Consider the following 17,812-nt stretch of genomic DNA (forward strand, 5'->3'; position numbering starts at 1 on the left):
GAGCGAACACAGGCTGTTTCCTGTTGCCTTTCAGATTGACCGATAGTGCATAGATGACCCAGCTGGGGAGGAGGCCAAGGGACTGTGTTATGTGGGGGAGAAGCTCTCCAGGAAAGGAAAGCCTCAGCAGAAGGTGGAGAGTGTGACTCAAAAATACTGCTTCTCTCTCTCTATCTCAGGCTTGAAGGTCCCCACCACCATTACTCTGACACTTCGTGGCCAGCCGAGCAGGATCACCACACTGAGCCCTATGGGCTCAGGAGCAGCCCCATCCGAGGAGCCCTCTTCCCAGGTGCTGCCCTCCAGCTCACAGGTGAGTCTGCCAGGAAGGACTGAGGACGTGGGCTTCATTGTTGGGAAGTTGGAGACCAGCTGACTGGCTGATTGGAGGGGCTGCCCATGCACTGGACAGACGAGATTCAGATTCAAATTCAAATCTGAACTCTGGAGTTTGGCTTTGTAATACTGAGCGAATCATGGACCTCTTTGAGCCTCCTCTTCTACATCTCTCCCTGGATATTGTGAAGATTGTGTATGTTCAAGTGGTTGCTTTTCCTTTCATTTAATTTTTTTTCTCATCCTTGGTTTCATCCTTCAGAGTTGTGAGTAGAGGCTACTTAGCTAATGCTCTTTCTTTGTTTTTATTTTTATTTTTTGAGATGGAGTCTTGCTGTATCGCCCCAACTGGAGTGCAGTGGTGCAGTCTCGGCTCCCTGCAACCTCCACCTCCCTGGTTCAAGCAATTCTCCTGCCTCAGCCTCCCAAGTAACTGGGATTACAGGCACCCACCACCATGCCCGGCTACAACAGGGTTTCACCATGTTGACCAGGCTGGCCTCGTACTCCTGACCTCAAGTGATCTACTTGTCTTGGCCTCTGAAAGTGTTGGGATTACAGGCGTGAGCCACCGCTCCTGGCCCTTTGTTTTTTTTTTTTTTTGAGACGGAGTCCTGCTCTGTTGCCCAGGCTGGAGTGCAGTGGCCGGATCTCAGCTCACTGCAAGCTCCGCCTCCCAGGTTTACGCCATTCTCCTGCCTCAGCCTCCCGAGTAGCTGGGACTACAGGCACCCGCCACTTCGCCCGGCTAGTTTTTTGTATTTTTTAGTAGAGACGGCGTTTCACCGTGTTAGCCTGGATGGTCTTGATCTCCTGACCTCGTGATCCGCCCATCTCGGCCTCCCAAAGTGCTGGGATTACAGGTGTGAGCCACCGCGCCCGGCCTCTTTCTTTGTTTTTTTTTTTTTTTGAGACGGAGTCTCGCTGTGTCACCCAGGCTGGAGTGCAGGGGCCGGATCTCGGCTCACTGCAAGCTCCGCCTCCCAGGTTCACGCCATTCTCCTGCCTCAGCCTCCGAGTAGCTGGGACTACAGGCGCCCGCCACCACGCCCGGCTAGTTTTTTGTATTTTTAATAGAGATGGGGTTTCACCATGTTAGCCAGGATGGTCTCGATCTCCTGACCTCGTGATCCACCCGCCTTGGCCTCCCAAAGTGCTGGGATTACAGGCTTGAGCCATCGCGCCCGGCCTCTTTCTTTGTTTTTAAGGACATGGGGACAGAGATAGCTCACTATGTTGCCCAAGCTGGCCTCGAACTCCTAGGTTTAAGTGGTCCTCCTGCCTCGGCCCCCAAGTATAATACTCTTTCTTTGACGTTGGCTTTCCAGCACTGTGCCTTCCCGTATCTTGGCATGTATGGCTGTCTTTTTAGGGCACAGCTAGGTTTTTATAGGTCTCACCCAGGAAGTCATGATTAGTTTCTCTTAGCTGATCTGATTTCCATTGTGACCTTTTCAAGTCAAATGTTTCTAATCTTAAAACGGTGATCTGAGGAGCCACTCAAAGATTAGAAGTTAAGCCAAAAAAGAGTTCGAGTCTAGTATCGAGTGTGCTTTCCTTCAGTATCTCCTGTGCAACTGAGGCCTTCCTGTGTCTCCCTGTCCTGTGTCTCCCTGTCCTTTCCGTCATGTTAACCTGCTTGTGAACTGGAGGTGCAGTGATAGTTCCTGAGCCATTCTAAAAGCTCTTCTGTCACTTCCTCTCTAGGGAAAATACTGCACAGAGGTCAACACCTGACATTCATTGGGATCATAGCTACCTTTTTTTGCAGAGGGATGGAAATGTTTTAATTTTATCTTGTTTCTTATTTTTTCAATTATAAAAATGATTATGCTTATTTTAAATAATTCAAACATGTTAGAAATAATTAATTTAGGCCGGGCGCGGTGGCTCAAGCCTGTAATCCCAGCACTTTGGGAGGCCGAGGCGGGTGGATCACGAGGTCAGGAGATCGAGACCATCCTGGCTAACATGGTGAAACCCCATCTCTACTAAAAATACAAAAAACTAGCCGGGCGTGGTGGCGGGCGCCTGTAGTCCCAGCTACTCGGAGGCTGAGGCAGGAGAATGGCGTGAACCTGGGAGGCGGAGCTTGCAGTGAGCCGAGATCGCGCCACTGCACTCCAGCCTAGGTGACACAGCGCGAGACTCTGTCTCAAAAAAAAAAAAAAAAAAAAAAAAAGAAATAATTAATTTAGAAAGGGAAGGTTTCCCCATGATGCTACTCCCAGAGATGATGATCACTGTTAATAGCTTGATATGGATCCATTCAGATTTTTTTTTCTACACGAAGTATGTTATTTTATTTGTTTTGTACAAATATGGGATTACAGAGTATGGACTGTTTTGTAACTTGCCCTTTTTTATAAATCATGTCATGACACATTTCTCTGTCTACGTCTTTCAGAGGCTGGCTAGTATTTCACTGAGTAGATGTAAGAAGATGTATGTCACCACCTTCTGTTAGGTAGATAGCTGGGTTCTATTCTGGTTTTTGATATTTTAAATAATGCTCTGGTGAACACTCTTGCTTATTCTTGTGTACCTTTGGGAGCATTTCTCCAGGCTAGAGAGTAAGTAGAGAATGTGTACGTCTAATATCTGGGCAGCTGCTCACTAACTGCCCTTCCAAAAGTTTTTGCTACTTTACAATGCTAGCCACAGTGATGAAAATATCTGTTTCGTATTTTGTGGAAATCAATATTTTTAACTTGATTAATCTGGGTGAAAAATGAAATTGTTTTAATGTGCATTTTCCTGATTACTTAAGAAGTTTTATGTCTTTTATGAAATGTTTGTCATACTCTGTGAATTATAGTGGCTTTATTCAGATGTTAATTCTTTGTCTGTTACGCAAGTTGCATATATGTTATTCCTGTCAGTGGCTCATCTTTTTTTTTTCTTCTATTGAAGCATTCATTGAATGTCAGTCATTTAACTTTTATTTCTGGATCATACAGCCATTTAAATTTTTCATATAGTAAAATCTTCAAATATTTTCCTTTGTAGCTCCAAAGTTTTATGCCTTAAGAAAACTAGCCCTATCACAAGGATATAAAAGTAGTCCTTTTTCCTTTTAAAATTTGAATTGTGGTAAAACATCTGTAACATACAATTTACCATTTTAGCCATGTTTTAAGCTTACAGTTCAGTAGCATGGAGTACATTCACATTGTGGTACAGCCATCACCATCATCCATCTGCAGAACTTTGCTGTCATCCCATACTGAAACTCTCTGTGTTTTCTTATAATGCTTTTGTTTGTTTCCTTTAATTCCTTATAGTTCACTTTTGTATGTTAAGTGAGGTAAGGATGAGTCCATTCATCATTCCTCCACTCATCTAGAATCCACTGCTCTTACATTCCAAAGTACTGAACACACATGGGCCTGTTCTGTCATTTTGAATCTATCTATCCTATGCAGGCTTTCTGTTACGGGCTGATAGTATGGATCTTGAAGTTAAGGGAGTGTCGATTCTGTTTCTAGTTTGCTAAGATAATCTTCATTCTTTTCCTTTCTCTTGATAGTTTTGAATTTTGAATTTTGTCCATTATTCTTTTAGAATCACATGAAACGAATTAGGATAAACATTTCCCTTTTTTTTTTTCCTTTTTTTGAGACAGAGTCTCACTCTTGTCACCCAGGCTGGAGTGCAGTGGCGTGATCTCAGCGCACTGCAACCTCTGCCTCCCAAGTTCAAGCGGTTCTCCTGCCTCAGGCTCCTGAGTAGCTGGGACTATAGGCTTGTGCCACCACCCCCAGCTAATTTTTGTATTTTTAGTAGAGACGGGGTTTCACCATGTTGGCCAGGCTTGTCGTGAACTCCTGATCTCAAGTGATCCAACCACCTCGGACTCCCAAAGTGCTGGGATTACAGGCGTGAGCCATCACGTCCAGCCAACATTTTCTTTTAATCAGTTAAAATGATGAGTTACTTTAATAGGTTTCCTAATATCAAACTGTGTGAATTCTAGATTCAGTGGCAGAATAGTGTCCTGTTCTTTTTATTGTACATACAAAGGCAACAAGACCCTATCAAAATGAAAAAAGAAAGAAGCTAAGCGTTTCAAAAGAAAAGCATGTCTATTCTATTTGCTTTTATTTTACTTAGGATTTTGTCATCTATATTAATCTATTCAGGCTTTGGCCCATAGTTTTCTTCCCCTCCACCCCCTACTTTTGTGTGTGTGTGCTTTTCTTTGTCTAGTTATGTAAAAGGGGTAATTCAATCCTTGTAGAATGAGATGGGAAGTGTTTTTCCCCTCTCATACTCTCAAACAATTTTATAGTACAGAAATGATAGTTCCTTGATGGTTTGATAGACGTGACCTACAAAGCCATTTGGGCCTGTTTTTAGAGTGTCTTCACCTTTGCTGATGCCAGGTTGATCCACAACTAGAACACAGATCCTGCCGTGTGGTCCCTCCTGCGTTAGGTAACCCGTCTCAGCTTGCCATGGCCTGGGCAAGCTGGTTACCACTGAGAAGAGAGTAGAGGTCGTTGAGAATCCGCCTTGCCCGTGGCTCTGTTGAAGCACAGAATAAAGATCGAAGTCTGGCCTTCTAACTGATGATGTTAACATGAGATTAGTTTTCATCTTAATAGAACGGGCGAAGGCTGGGCCTGGTGCCTCACGCCTATGATCCCAGCACTTTGGGAGGCCGAGGCAGGTGGATCACGAGGTCAAGAGATCGAAACCATCCTGGCCAAAATGGTATGAGAGGGCAAAATACAAAATGGTATGAGAGGGCAAAATACAAAATGGTATGAGAGGGTAAAATACAAAATGGTATGAGAGGGCAAAATACAAAATGGTATGAGAGGGGAAAACCCGTCTCTACTAAAAATACAAAAATTAGCTGGGCATGGGGGTGCACACCTGTAGTCCCAGCTACTCGGGACGCTGAGGCAAGAGAATCGCTTGAACCCGGGAGGCGGAGGTTGCAGTGAGCCGAGATCGCGCCATTGCACTCCAGCCTGGGCGACAGAGCCAGACTCCGTCTCAAAATAAGTAAATAAATAAATAAAATGAGTATGTAATTGCTAGGAGGGGTCAGGTGGTGATTCTTTTCTAACAAGCAAGGGGATGTTATTAGATTAAGGCTTCTTGCTGATTCAAAAGCTTCTAATAGTTAACTCAGTGTTCAGACTGCCAGACAGAGCACTGGACTATGGGTCAGGTCGTCTGTTTTCAGCCAGCTGTGTGATCCTGGGCAAATCACCTAGCCTTCTGGGCTTTGGTTTTCTTACCTGGTGTAGTGAGGAAGTTGACTTAATTCAGTGACTGTTGTGGTGGCAGGATCAGAATCTCCTCAGGCTTTGGGAATCTAGGTGTTTTAATGCTTAGAAACAAACTACCCATCTTTTGACATTTGTGAGGCAACTGGAAATTTGAACACTGACCGGATACTTGTTGATATTACAGAATTGTTAACCTTTTTAATGTGTGATAATGCTATTGTTGTTAGGATTTTAAAACGGTCCTTTTTAATTTTAGGGTTCCATATTGCAATATTTATGGATGGAGTGAATTTAAAAAGAAAAGTGGACACCAATTAGACTGCTCTAAGATCTGTGTAAACACCTAATTATCTGTTTCGTTTCTGGCACGGATTGGTGTTTACCGCGTTTCCTTCATGGGAATGGACTGTTGTGTACTCCTCAGCTGAGAAGCTGCAGGGAGGAAGAGAACAGACAGACTCTGTTGTGCCCTGCATCAGAGTCCAAAAAATGGACTCCCTACCTGTGGTTATAAGATCTCTGTCCTGCTGGCCATACCAGGACCTTGTCAGCCTGGCAAGCAGCATCTCTAGCTGGCGGCCTATGGCAGTGGCCTCACTGTAGCCTTGTAGCAGGCTGTGGGCAAGCTGGCTCACTCTAAGGTGTATTCATAATCAGAATAGAGTGATCATCTGTGCACAGCCCTGCCTTTGGACAGGGAAGCCCATGAGGTTTTGTTTTCGTTTTTTATTGAGATGGGGTCTTGCTGTATTGCCCATGTTGGTCTGGAACTCCTGGGCTCCAGCAGTCTTCCCACCTCAGCCTCCCAAAGTGCTAGAATTGAAGTCATGAGGTTTGATTGTCAAACCCTTCTTCATTGGTGTGATTATGACTCACTGCAGTCTCAACCTCTTGGGCTTAAACAATCCTGTGGCCTCGGCCTCCCAAGTAGCTGGGCCTATAGGCATGCAGCACTATGCTCACCTAATTTTTGAAAAAATTTTGTAGAGATGGGCTAAGTTGCCCAGGCTGGTCTTAAACTTCTGGGCTCAGGCAGTCCTCCTGCCTTGGCCCCCCCAAAGTGTTGGGATTATAGGCATGAGCCTCCTCACCTGGCCTTCCCTCCTTTACTGCATTCTCAGAGACCTCTTGGGAGTTTCCCAGTGGGGAGACTTAGAAAGGTGGGGAAAGCCTTGGTGACAAAGGCCACCTCCCTACTCACTTCCTTATTCTTAAGCTGCAGGGCTCAACATTGATAGCATCCCCCCACACCTACATGTCTAAGGCCTCAAAATCAGAACAGTCATGGAGATCTTCCCTTCTGTTCTGTTGCCCTTAAAAACTCACCGATTTCCTTTTTTCTGCATTCCTTTTCTGTCCTCATGCATAATAATAAGAGGTGACCTTTGTTGTTGAGCACAGATTACACTCAGGTGCTTTATGTGGATTATTTCATTTAATCCTTACAGTGACCCTGGAAAGTAGATGCTGTCATCTGCCTCTTACAGGCAAGGAAAAGGAGGCTCAGAGAACATAGGCACTTGCCTTAAAAAGTGGAAAGTTGAGTCTCTTGACTCTAGAGTCCATGTTCTGTTAACCACTTGGCAGCTACAACACATGTCCTTGTGTATCCAGCTTCTTTCCTATTGAGAATTACTTCTTTAAAATAAATTCTCAGGAGTCAAGATGATTGGGTTAGAGGGTCTGAATGTGATGATAACCTGTCAGAGCTTTGACCCTTCTTCACTACCTCTCCTGCCACAGCGCCTGCCTCCAGCACCCTGAAGATGCTGTGTGATATGTCCTCCTTACCAAGTTGGTGATGGCTGCCTCATGGTGGGCCCTGGGCACGTGTGTGGTCCTGCTGAGCCGTCCACGTGTCTGAAGACCTCTTTAAGACAGTCATTTTTGCCTCTCCGCCAACTGTCTTCAGAGTTGGGCTGTTGAGTCTTCAGAGAAACCATTAGGTTAGGTGATATGGTGCCAGCAAGGGAAGCACCATCGTCCAGGATCTGCAGATCTGGTTCCTGGGATCCCCAGACTCCTCAGCAGATCTGGCTGTACCTGGATCAGAGCCACTTCTTCCCCCGCTAAAGCTGTGGTTTGACCCAAGGGTCAGTATATAGGACTGCCTGCTGCATTTAATGAAGGTGTTTCCTTTTGGAAGTCTGTGCTACCCTCTGCGCCCAGCTGGGAGGAGACATCCATCTGGTCTGGGGTTTCGGGAGTTAGAATGGAAAGCCCTTTGCTAAAGACTGGAGTCATCTGACCTGCCAACTGGTGGTTCAGAGCCGGAAGGGCTTGTTTAGGTCGTCACTGTTGCCTTCATCAGCAGCCATGGGAGAGTGCTCCCCATGCAACCCCACCTTAGAAACCACGTCATGCTGAGTAGCTTGCTGACACCTGAAACTTCTGGTTTTTGTTAGTGTCACAGTGAAGGCAAAGAGAACTGGGCCGTCATCTTTCAGCCTCGTTGACTTACTCTAGATGTTGGGAGCGGTGGATGCCAGGTGAAACCTGGCCCCTTTGTCCTTTTCACCGTGCTTTGGGCAGTCTCTGTATCCAGAGAGTCCGCAGGTTCAGGTAAGCTGAAGAGGAGGAGTAGAACAGCAGAGGAAGCGGCTCGAAGGACATGCCAGTAAGCCCGGTGGTTTGTGCTTAGGTCTCTGCTCTGCCACCCAAGGAACTAGTGATTCAGCTGGAGATAAAAAGAAGAATTTGCCAAGTCAGAGAAGAAACCCTAACCCTGGAAAATCCTCTGTCTCCAGTCTCTGGAGGGAAGCAGGGACAACAAGCTAAGGTAGTATCTTGGCCATCCCAGAAAACTTGTGGCATTAGGATGATGAAGGCCATGCTTCAGTGTTTTCATTTCTATTTCATGAGACTTTTTGTCTTCCTGCTTACAAGTGGGAAGATGATTGACAGTGACTCTACTATGCAGGGCTGTTGGTACCAACCTGAGCCCTATAGGTGGCAATCCCTGCAGAAGTGGTCACAGAAGATGGAGCTCTGATCCCCTGCTTACCTCTTCCAACACTTGTGTGCAAAGATAGTTTTAGATTTGGTTTAGGAGCCATCCTCCAGAACAGGCTCCCATACTTAGAATGTTTCTAGTTAAGGTAATAAATTAGGCAACCCAAGTGTGACTCTACTCAAGTGTCCTTTTCTGTAGGCAGGAAGGGCCTACGACGTGGCTTAAATAATAGTCCATGGTCCTGACCCATAGTACAGTGTGTATCTACACCGGGCCACCTGTGTTCAATCTGGGAGCCTTCCTGGCCAGTCTGAGTGGCAGCCAGAAGGGAGCTCATAGTGTCTAGGAGTCTCAGGCAAGGCAGGTCAGGGTACTGTGGGCAGGGGGGATGTGTGTGATAGGAGAGGGTACCCTAAACAGCATGCCTTCCCTCCCTGACCTGAAAAGCTGATCTCAACAGGGATTCACACAGAATTAGGCTGTGTTTTTGCATTAGCTGGTAGGTGACTTTCTCAAAATTCTTAAATTCAGGAAGTATTTAGTAAACTTGAGGAAGGTATGAAATCTGGAGGAGGCATCCAGGACCCAGGGGTTTGATAGCTTTACAGGTAGGATCATACCACACCAAAAGAGCAGTGGACAGTGAGACTATATGAGCTGTATAAAGCTTTTAGGAATCATTTAGGACAGACAGAGCCCTGAACAACCCGTTCATGACTTAAGTTGTTGGCTCAGTGTATGCTGGGGACAAAGAAAAACTAACAAGCCGACCTGCCTTTATGGTAAATTCTAGTGTGCTTGCAAGGGATGACTTCCTGAGGTGTGGTCTATTCACCTTGAAGAACTTCACAACTGAAGAAGGGGAGCTGTGAGAACATGGATTGTTCTACACCTTGGACAGGGTAACAGAGGAAGTGGCTGAGGCCTAGAGTCATGTTTTCCAGTTCCCTTCGCAAACTGTATTTCTTGGAACGCAAAAGGAAGGTTTACCTATTTCCTAGAACACCTGGAATCCATAACCTCAGAAAGTGATACTATTGGTAGAAAATGTGGAAGGATCAGGAAGGTCTTAGATTCTTGGATGACAGATGTATGTTGATGCCCTATGGAGATGTCCTTGTGCTTTGAGGTCACTGAGGCAGGAAGACCTGTCTGCTCTTGGTCTCACCACTAAAACAGTCTTGGGCTGGATGAGTTATAGAGCTGAGGGGCTGTGATGGTTCTGTTCTTACATTAAACAATTAAAAACACCAAAAACAACATTTGGATTGCTTCAGCTTCTTTTCAGTTGACTTCTTATATGTATTCTGGTAACCACCCAATGAAGTGGGCACAGAAGATAGAGCTAAGATATTGTAAGGCCAGTGATCATCACCTCACCAATGCCAGGTGGTGTGAGGTGGTACTCTAATTTCCTTTTTGTTTTTTTGGGGTTTTTTTCTTTTTGAGATGGAGTCTCTCACTGTTGCTCAGGCGGGAGTGCTGTGGCGCTATCTTGGCTCACTGCAACCTCTGCCTCCTGGGTTCAAGCGATTCACCTGCCTCAGCCTCCCAAGTAGCTGGGATTACAAGTGCCCGCCACCACACCCAGCTATTTTTTTGTATTTTTAGTAGAGACGGGGTTCCACTATGTTGGCCAAGCTGGTCTCAAACTCCTGACCTTGTGATCCGCCCACCTCAGCCTCCCAAAGTGTTAGGATTACAGGCATGAGCCATTGCGCCCAGTCTGTAATTTCCTGTTTACAAGTGAGGAAACAGGCACAGGGCAGTCAAACAGCAGGAAATGGCAGAAGCAGTACTGGAACCCAGGTAGTCTGATGTCGGTGTCTTTTCTACTTTGCACTGTGCTAGGGTTCTAAGATGGGAGACTGGAAGTAGAGATTAGCCCAAGAGGTGAGAAGATGGTGGCTTGGCCTGCACGTGACCTTTTCAGTTTACTTCCCACCAGGCCAAGAGTAATCGATGTTGCTATGGTGGGGCTCTTGGCTGAGCTTACGTCAGTAGGTGGGGTCCCTCCACCTTGATCCTGAAAGATCAGTATCCCTTTGCACTTCCCATACCTCCACCCACCCCCAATAAATACATAAAGATTTAGAGATGAATGAATGAATTCCAACCTCTAGATTATTCGTTAACTTGTGTTCCGGAGGACCTTCCTTCTAACCCCTAAATTCCAGGTCCCTACCCTTGGCATTGGAGCCCTCTGGGTGGAGGCCATAGTTCTGGTATGCTGCTTGGAGTGTCCAGTATACCTGGGCACATCGTGTTACCCTCCTTAGTAGACATCTGATTTGCTGTCTTCTCCCTCAAACTCTAGTCTCACTGACTTGAGCAGTCAGCTCAAGCGAGACGAGGATTAGATTGTTAAAATGACAGCTGTCTGAAGCTTCAGGGGTATGGGGACAGGGCCATAGCAAATAATGATGCAGACAAGTCTTTGTTACCTTTTTATCTCTTTTTCAAGCACACATTTTGGTCAGGGTTGATGGCTGCAAGAAGGAGAAACCTATTCACCACCAAAATAGCTCTGAAAGGGAATATTCTCTCATGAGGCATTTTTATAGACAAGGAGCCTCACGGTTTTTGCTACTTGCCTCATGACCTCAACTGACTTGGACTTGCCAGGATCCAGTTTTGATCCTGTTGTCACAGGACTTTTCAGCTGCAGAACCCTTCATGGATGGCTGGTCTCTTTCACTCAGTTCAAATTCTGAAGACAGCCTGATTGGCTCACTCTCACTTGTGGGTTGGTTCTCCTTATCTCTTCCCACCCAGTCCAATCATAGTATCCAGAAGATGAAGTCATGTGATTCAAATCATTACTTTTCTAAGGAGAAGAAGATGGATTTAAACAAAACAAAGCAAAACACTGCTGGGCTGTTAGATATGTGTGTTTTTAACCTGCAGTTATAGTATAGTATAACACCCTTCACCAAGTTTCCCCTGGTACTTACATCTCACATAACTATAATACAAAATTAAAACCAGGAAGTTGGTACAATGTGTGTGTATAGTTCTATGTCATTTAATCACTGTAGCCATAAACAAAATACAGAATGGTTCCATCAGCCCAAAGATCTCCCTCATGCCATCCCTTTATAGTCACATCCATCTCCTTCCCCACCATTCCTGACCCTAGCAACCAGTAATCTCTTCTGCTTGTCCTAAATGAGATGATGTATAAATGGAATCCTACAGTGCATGGCCTTTTGAGATTGTCTTGTTTTCACTCAGTATGATTTCCCTGATACACATCCAAGTTGTTGTATGTATATGAGTAGTTTATTCCTTTTATTGCTAAGTGGTATTTCATGGTATGGGTTTAGCACAGTTTGTGTAACAATTGATTCACCTATTGAGGGACATCTAGTTTGTTCCCTGTTGGGGCTATTACAGATAAAGCTGCTGTGGCAATTGTATGCAGTGTTTTTGTTGTTGTTGTTTTGAGACGGAGTCTTGCTCTGTCACCCAGGCTGGAGTGCAGTGGCATGATCTTGGCTCACCGCAGCCTCCACCTCCCTGGTTCAAGCAATTCCCCTGCCTCAGCCTCCTCAGTAGCTGGGATTACAGGCACACACCACCAGGCCCAGCTAATTTTTTTGTATTTTTAGTAGAGACAGGGTTTCACCATGTTGGCTAGACTGGTCTCAAACTCCTCCCGCCTTGGCCTCTCAGAGTGCTGGGATTACAGGTGTGAGCCACTGTGCCCGGCCAATTGTATGCAGTTTTTTTTTTTATGAGAACATGAGTTTTCATTTCTCTATGATAAATGACCAGGAGCATGATTACTGGGTCACATGTTAGGTTTTAAATTTTTTAGGAAACTGCCAACCCAGCCTGATGGCTCACACCTGTAATCCTAGCACTTTGGGAGGCCAAGATGGGAGGATTGATTGAGCTCAGGAGTTTGAAACCCCCTAGGCAACTTGATAGACCCTGACTCTACAAAAATACAAATTAGCCAAGGGTCATGCCGCACACCGGTAGTCTCAGCTCCTTGGGAAGCTGAAATGGAAGGATTGCTTGAGCCTGGGAGGTCAAGGCTGCAGTGAGCTGTGATCATGCCATGGTACTCAACCTGGGCAACAGAGTGAGACCTTGTTTCTAAAGAAGAAAAAAGAAACTGCCACTGTTTTTCAGAGTAGTCGTACTATTTTACATTCCTATCAGCAGTGTATGAGAGATTCTTTTTCTCTGCATTCCTACCAGCATTCTATATTGTCTCTTTTTTTTTTTTTTTTTTTTTTTTTTTTTTGGAGACAGAGTCTTGCTGTGTCTCCCAGGCTGGAGTGCAGTGGCGTGATCTCGGCTCACTGCAAGCTCCGCCTCCCGGGTTCACGCCATTCTCCCGCCTCAGCCTCCCAAGTAGCTGAGACTACAGGCGCCTGCCACCACGCCCGGCTAGTTTTTTGTATTTTTAGTAGAGACGGGGTTTCACCATGTTAGCCAGGATAGTCTCGATCTCCTGACCTCGTGATCCACCCGCCTCGGCCTCCCAAAGTGCTGGGATTACAGGCTTGAGCCACCGCGCCTGGCCTATATTGTCTCTTATGATTTATTTTTATTTTATTTTTGGGAAACAGAGTCTCACTCTGTCACTCAGGCTGGAGTGCAATGCGCGATCTTGGCTCACTGCAACCTCGGCCTCCCAGGTTCAAGCACTTCTCCTGCCTCAGCCTCCCTAGTCTGGGATTACAGGCACCTGCCACCACATCTGGCTAATTGTTTTTTTTTTTTTTTCGTTTTTAGTAGAGATGGGGTTTCACCATGTTGGCCAGGCTGGTCTTGAACTCCTGACCTCAGGTAATCCACCCGCCTCAGCCTCCCAAAGTGCTGAGATTACAGGTGTGAGCCACCGCGCCTGGCCTCTTTTATTTTTTATTTTAGCCATTCTAATAGGTGTGTAGTGGTATCTCATTGTGGTCTTTTAAATTTGTTGAGGTTTATGGCCCAGGGGTGATCTATCTTGATATGTATTCTGTGGGTGCTTAAATGTGTTTTACTATTGGGTGGAGTGTTCCATAAATGTTGATAAAATTGTTGGTTGATGGGGTTGTCAAGTTCTTGTATATCCTTGCTGATTTTCTGTCAAGTTATTCTGTCAACTGTTGAAAGAGTGGTGTTGAAATTTCCAACTATAATTGTGGAATTGTCTATATCTCCTTTCAGTTCTGTCAGTTTTTATTACACATAGTATTCAGTTCTGTTTTTTGGTACATACACTTTTAGGATTTCTGTGTCTTTTTGGTGGATTGACCCTTTTATCATTATGTAATGTCCCTCTGTCCCTGTCAGTTTTCTTTGCCGTGAAGTCTACTTTATTTGACACTATACCCATTCTACTTGCTTTTGATTAATGTTTGCATGATATATTTTTTATTCTTTTGGTTTCACCCTATGTCATTATATTTCAAGTGAATTTCTTGTAGACTGCATGTAGCATATGATTTTTCTTCTATACCATTCTCATTCTTTTAATTAGAGTTTTTAGACTGTTTTCTTACATGTAATTATAGGTAATGTTAGGCCTTAAGTCGGCCATTTTAGTTTTTGTTTTCTGTTCCATTTTTTGTTTTCGTTTTCCTGCCCGTAAGTGGGTTACTTGAACACTTTTTTTAGAATACAATTTTGGTTTGTGCATAGTGGTTTGAGTTGTATCTCCTTGTATAGTTTTTTAGTGGTTGCTCTAAAATGTTACTTTATATAACTTATCACAGTCTCCTGGTATCCACATTACCCTCTTCCACCTCTAGTGTAACTATCTATGTACTCTGACAACCACATTAGACAGTGTTGTAAGTTTTGCTTCAAATATAATTCAGAAAACAAGAGAAGGGCCGGGTGCAGTGGCTCACGCCTGTAATCCCCGCACTTTGCAAGGCCGAGGCGGGCAGATCATTTGAGGTCAGGAGTTCAAGACCAGCTTGGCCAACATGGTGAAACCCTGTCTCTACTAGAAAAAATACACAAATTAGTTGAGTGTGGTGGTGGGCGCCTGTAATCCCAGCTACTCAGGAGGCTGAGGCACGAGAATTGCTGGGACAGGGGTGTGTCTTATTGCCAGGCGGGGGTAGATTTCCAGGCTAACCACATGGTCTCTAAATGGCACAACAGGATTGGGGGTTGGGAGCCTTATTACCACTCATCGGGATTGAAGTTTTAGTTTTCCACTTGGCCTTCTTCAACACCACCCCACAAATAACTAAACATTTGAGGAGATACCCACCTCACAAAAGGCAACAGTGGACAACATATACTTTCTGAAGCAGAATTATTGGAAGAGATAAGTTAATATGTGACTAATATATGTAAGGAGTTATGGTTGGTCAGATATTGATATGAAACAACAGGAAACTGTTATTTAAAAACCCAGAAATATTAGTTATAGAAAATATAATAGCTAAAACAAAGTAATTATGGGACAAAAAGTAGAAGGAATATGGCTAAAGAATTAACTGGAAGATTAGAATTAGGAATTCTCTCAGAAGGCATCAAAAAAGCCAAGAAGTATAGAGGACAGAAGTAGAAACAGTAGAGCACAATTAAGGGTCATGAAGGGAAAGCTGGCTACTCGGGAAGGCGTTTGAGCCTGTAGTGTGCGATGATCAGGCCTGTGGGTAGCGACTGCACTCCAGCCTGGGCAACATAGTGAGACCCTGTCTCTCAAAACTTTTTTCAATTTTTAAAAACCATGAAAGGAAAATGAGATAAAAAACAAGGAAGTAATTTTTTTACATAATGGAGGATAACATTTCTAAGAATTAAGAGAAAATTGAAAGGCCTCAGTTTGAAAGCATTCACATGGAGTCTCAACTGGGAGCAATAAGGAAAACCCACATCTAGACACATTATAATCAAAGACAGAAAATCTTTCTTACTTTTAAATTTTATTCCATTAGTTGTTGGGGAAGAGGTGGTTTTTGGTTACAAGGGTAAGTTCTTTAGTGGTGATTTCGGAGATTTTGGTGCACCTGGCACTTGAGCAGTGTACACTGCACCCAGTGTGTAGTATTTTAATCACCCCCACCCTCACCCTTACCCCGAAGTCCTCAAAGTCAGTTATATCATTCTTGTTTTTTTTTTTTGAGACTGAGTCTCACTGTCATCCAGGCTGGAGTACAGTGGCATGATTTCGGCTCACTACAAGCTCCACCTCCCGAGTTCAAGGGATTCTTACGCATCAGCCTCCCAAGTAGCTGGGATTACAGGTGCCTGCCACCACACCCAGCTAATTTTTATATTCTTGGTAGATGTGGTTTCACCATGTTGGCCAGGCTGGTCTCGAACTCCTGACCTCAAGTGATCTGCCCACCTCAGTCTCCCAAAGTCCTGGGATTACAGGCATGAGCCACCGCGCCCAGCCCAATTATATCATTCTTATGCCTTTGTGTCCTTATAGGTTAGCTCCCACTTATGAGAACATACGATATTTGGATTTCCATTCCTGAGTTACTTCACTTAAAATAATGGTCTTCAACTCCATCCAGGTTAGTGCAAATACCATTATTTTGTTTCTTTTTATGGCTGAGTAGTATTCCATGTTATATATATATACCACATTTTTTTTAATCCACTCTTCGGTTGATGAGCATTTAGACTGGTTCCATATTTTTGCAGTTGCAAATTGTATTGCTGTAGACATGTGTGTGCAAGTGACTTTTTCATATGATGACTATTTTGCTTTGGGTTGATACCCAGTAGTGGGATTGCTGGATCAAATGGTAGTTCTAATTTTAGTTCTTTAAGGAATCTCCATACTGTTCTCCATAGTGGTTGTACTAGTTTACATTCCCACCTGCAGTGTAAAAGTGTTCCCTTTTCACCACATCCGTGCCAGCATCTATTATTTTTAAAGTTTTAGTTATGGCCATTCTTGCTGGAATAAGGTGGTTTCACACTGGCTTCGATTTGCATTTCCCTGATAATTAGTGGTGTTGAGCATTTTTTCATGTTTGTTAGCCATTTGCATATCTTGAGAATTGTCTGGTAATGTCCTTTGCCCTCTTTGTGATGGGATTACATATTTTCTTCTTGCTGATTTGAGTTTCTTGTAGATTCTGGTTATTGGTCCTTTGTTAGATGGATAGTTTGTGAATATTTTCTCCCATTCTGTGGGTTGTCTGTGTACTCCGATTTTTCATTTGCTGTGCAGAAGCTTTTTAGTTTAATTAAATCCCATCTATTTATTTTTGTTCTTGTTGCATTTGCTTTTGGGTTCTTGATCATTAACTCTTTACCTAAGCCAACAAAAGACAGAAAATCTTAAAGGCTTCCATAGAGAAAATCCACATCCACCGCAGAGTTTGAGGCAGAATCAGACTAATGTGAGACATCACAACATGAATCTTTGCTTCAAGAAGTCATTAATGTTTTTAACACATTGGAGGACAGAACATAGAATTTAAATGTTAGGACATTATAAGAATGTCCTCAGGCATCCACAGCTTCAGAAGGTCTGACACACACAGACTTGTGGGTGCACTCCCGTGTTTATTGCAGCAGCCTAGATAGAGAATCAACCTAAGTGTGCATCAGCAAATGAAGGGATAAAGAAAATGGGATATATATACACAATGAAATACTACCTAGTAAAAACAAATCTGCCATTTGCAGCATCATGGATGAACTTGGAGGACATGTTAAGTGAAGTAAGTCTGGACAGAAAAATACTGTGTGTTCTCACCCACAGGTAGGAGCTAAAAAAGCTGATCTTATAGAAGTAGGCAGTGTAGATGGAATGAATAACTTCTAGTGTTCTATGACACTATAGGCTGACTATAATTAACAATTTATTGTAGATTTTCAAATTCTTAGAAAACCAGATTTTGAATGTTCCCAGCATAAAGAAATGAGAAATGTTTTGAGGTGATGGATATGCCAATTATCCTGATTTGATCATTACACATTGTATACATGTCTTGAAATACTGTACTCTATCCCATAAATACATACAATTATATGCCAATTAAAAATAATAAAAGCAGGCCGAGTGCAGTGGCTTATGCCTGTAATCTTAGCAATTTGGGAGGCTGAGGTGGGAGTATCTCTTGAGCTCAGGAATTCAAGGCTGCAGGGCACCATGAGTCACCACCGCACTCCAGCCTGTGCAAGAGCGTCTCTAAAATAAAAGTGAAAAAAGAATAGACACACTACAGACTCAGATAAAATGTTTGTAATACGTATTTGACCGAGGACACACACATAACCAGAATAAATAAAATAATTGCTACAAATCACAATTTAAATGTAATAAATATTTGCAGATTTAAATAGAGACATT

General features: G+C 43.9%; 1 protein-coding gene across 23 annotated transcripts in view; it reads left to right on the plus strand.

Moving 5' to 3' along the window:
• LOC105490041 (KAT8 regulatory NSL complex subunit 3) overlaps positions 1-17,812 on the plus strand; it is a 90,780-nt gene that overhangs the window by 38,500 nt on the left and 34,468 nt on the right. For 10 of the 23 annotated variants that reach the window (XR_011612129.1, XR_011612139.1, XR_011612137.1 and 7 more), the window contains one exon: positions 180-313. Coding sequence is in view for 8 of the 23 variants with exons in the window: in XM_071077344.1 (XP_070933445.1) it covers positions 180-313 (134 nt within the window). In the remaining 15 variants the exon portion in view is untranslated. Of the gene's footprint in view, positions 1-179; positions 314-7,322; positions 9,795-15,931; positions 16,736-17,812 lie in introns of those variants that run through there. The other 13 variants (XR_011612142.1, XR_011612143.1, XM_071077343.1 and 10 more) reach the window with 3 other exon arrangements.

This window comes from Macaca nemestrina, chromosome 13, assembly GCF_043159975.1.
Source record: "Macaca nemestrina isolate mMacNem1 chromosome 13, mMacNem.hap1, whole genome shotgun sequence".
Classification (NCBI taxonomy): Eukaryota; Metazoa; Chordata; class Mammalia; order Primates; family Cercopithecidae; genus Macaca; species Macaca nemestrina.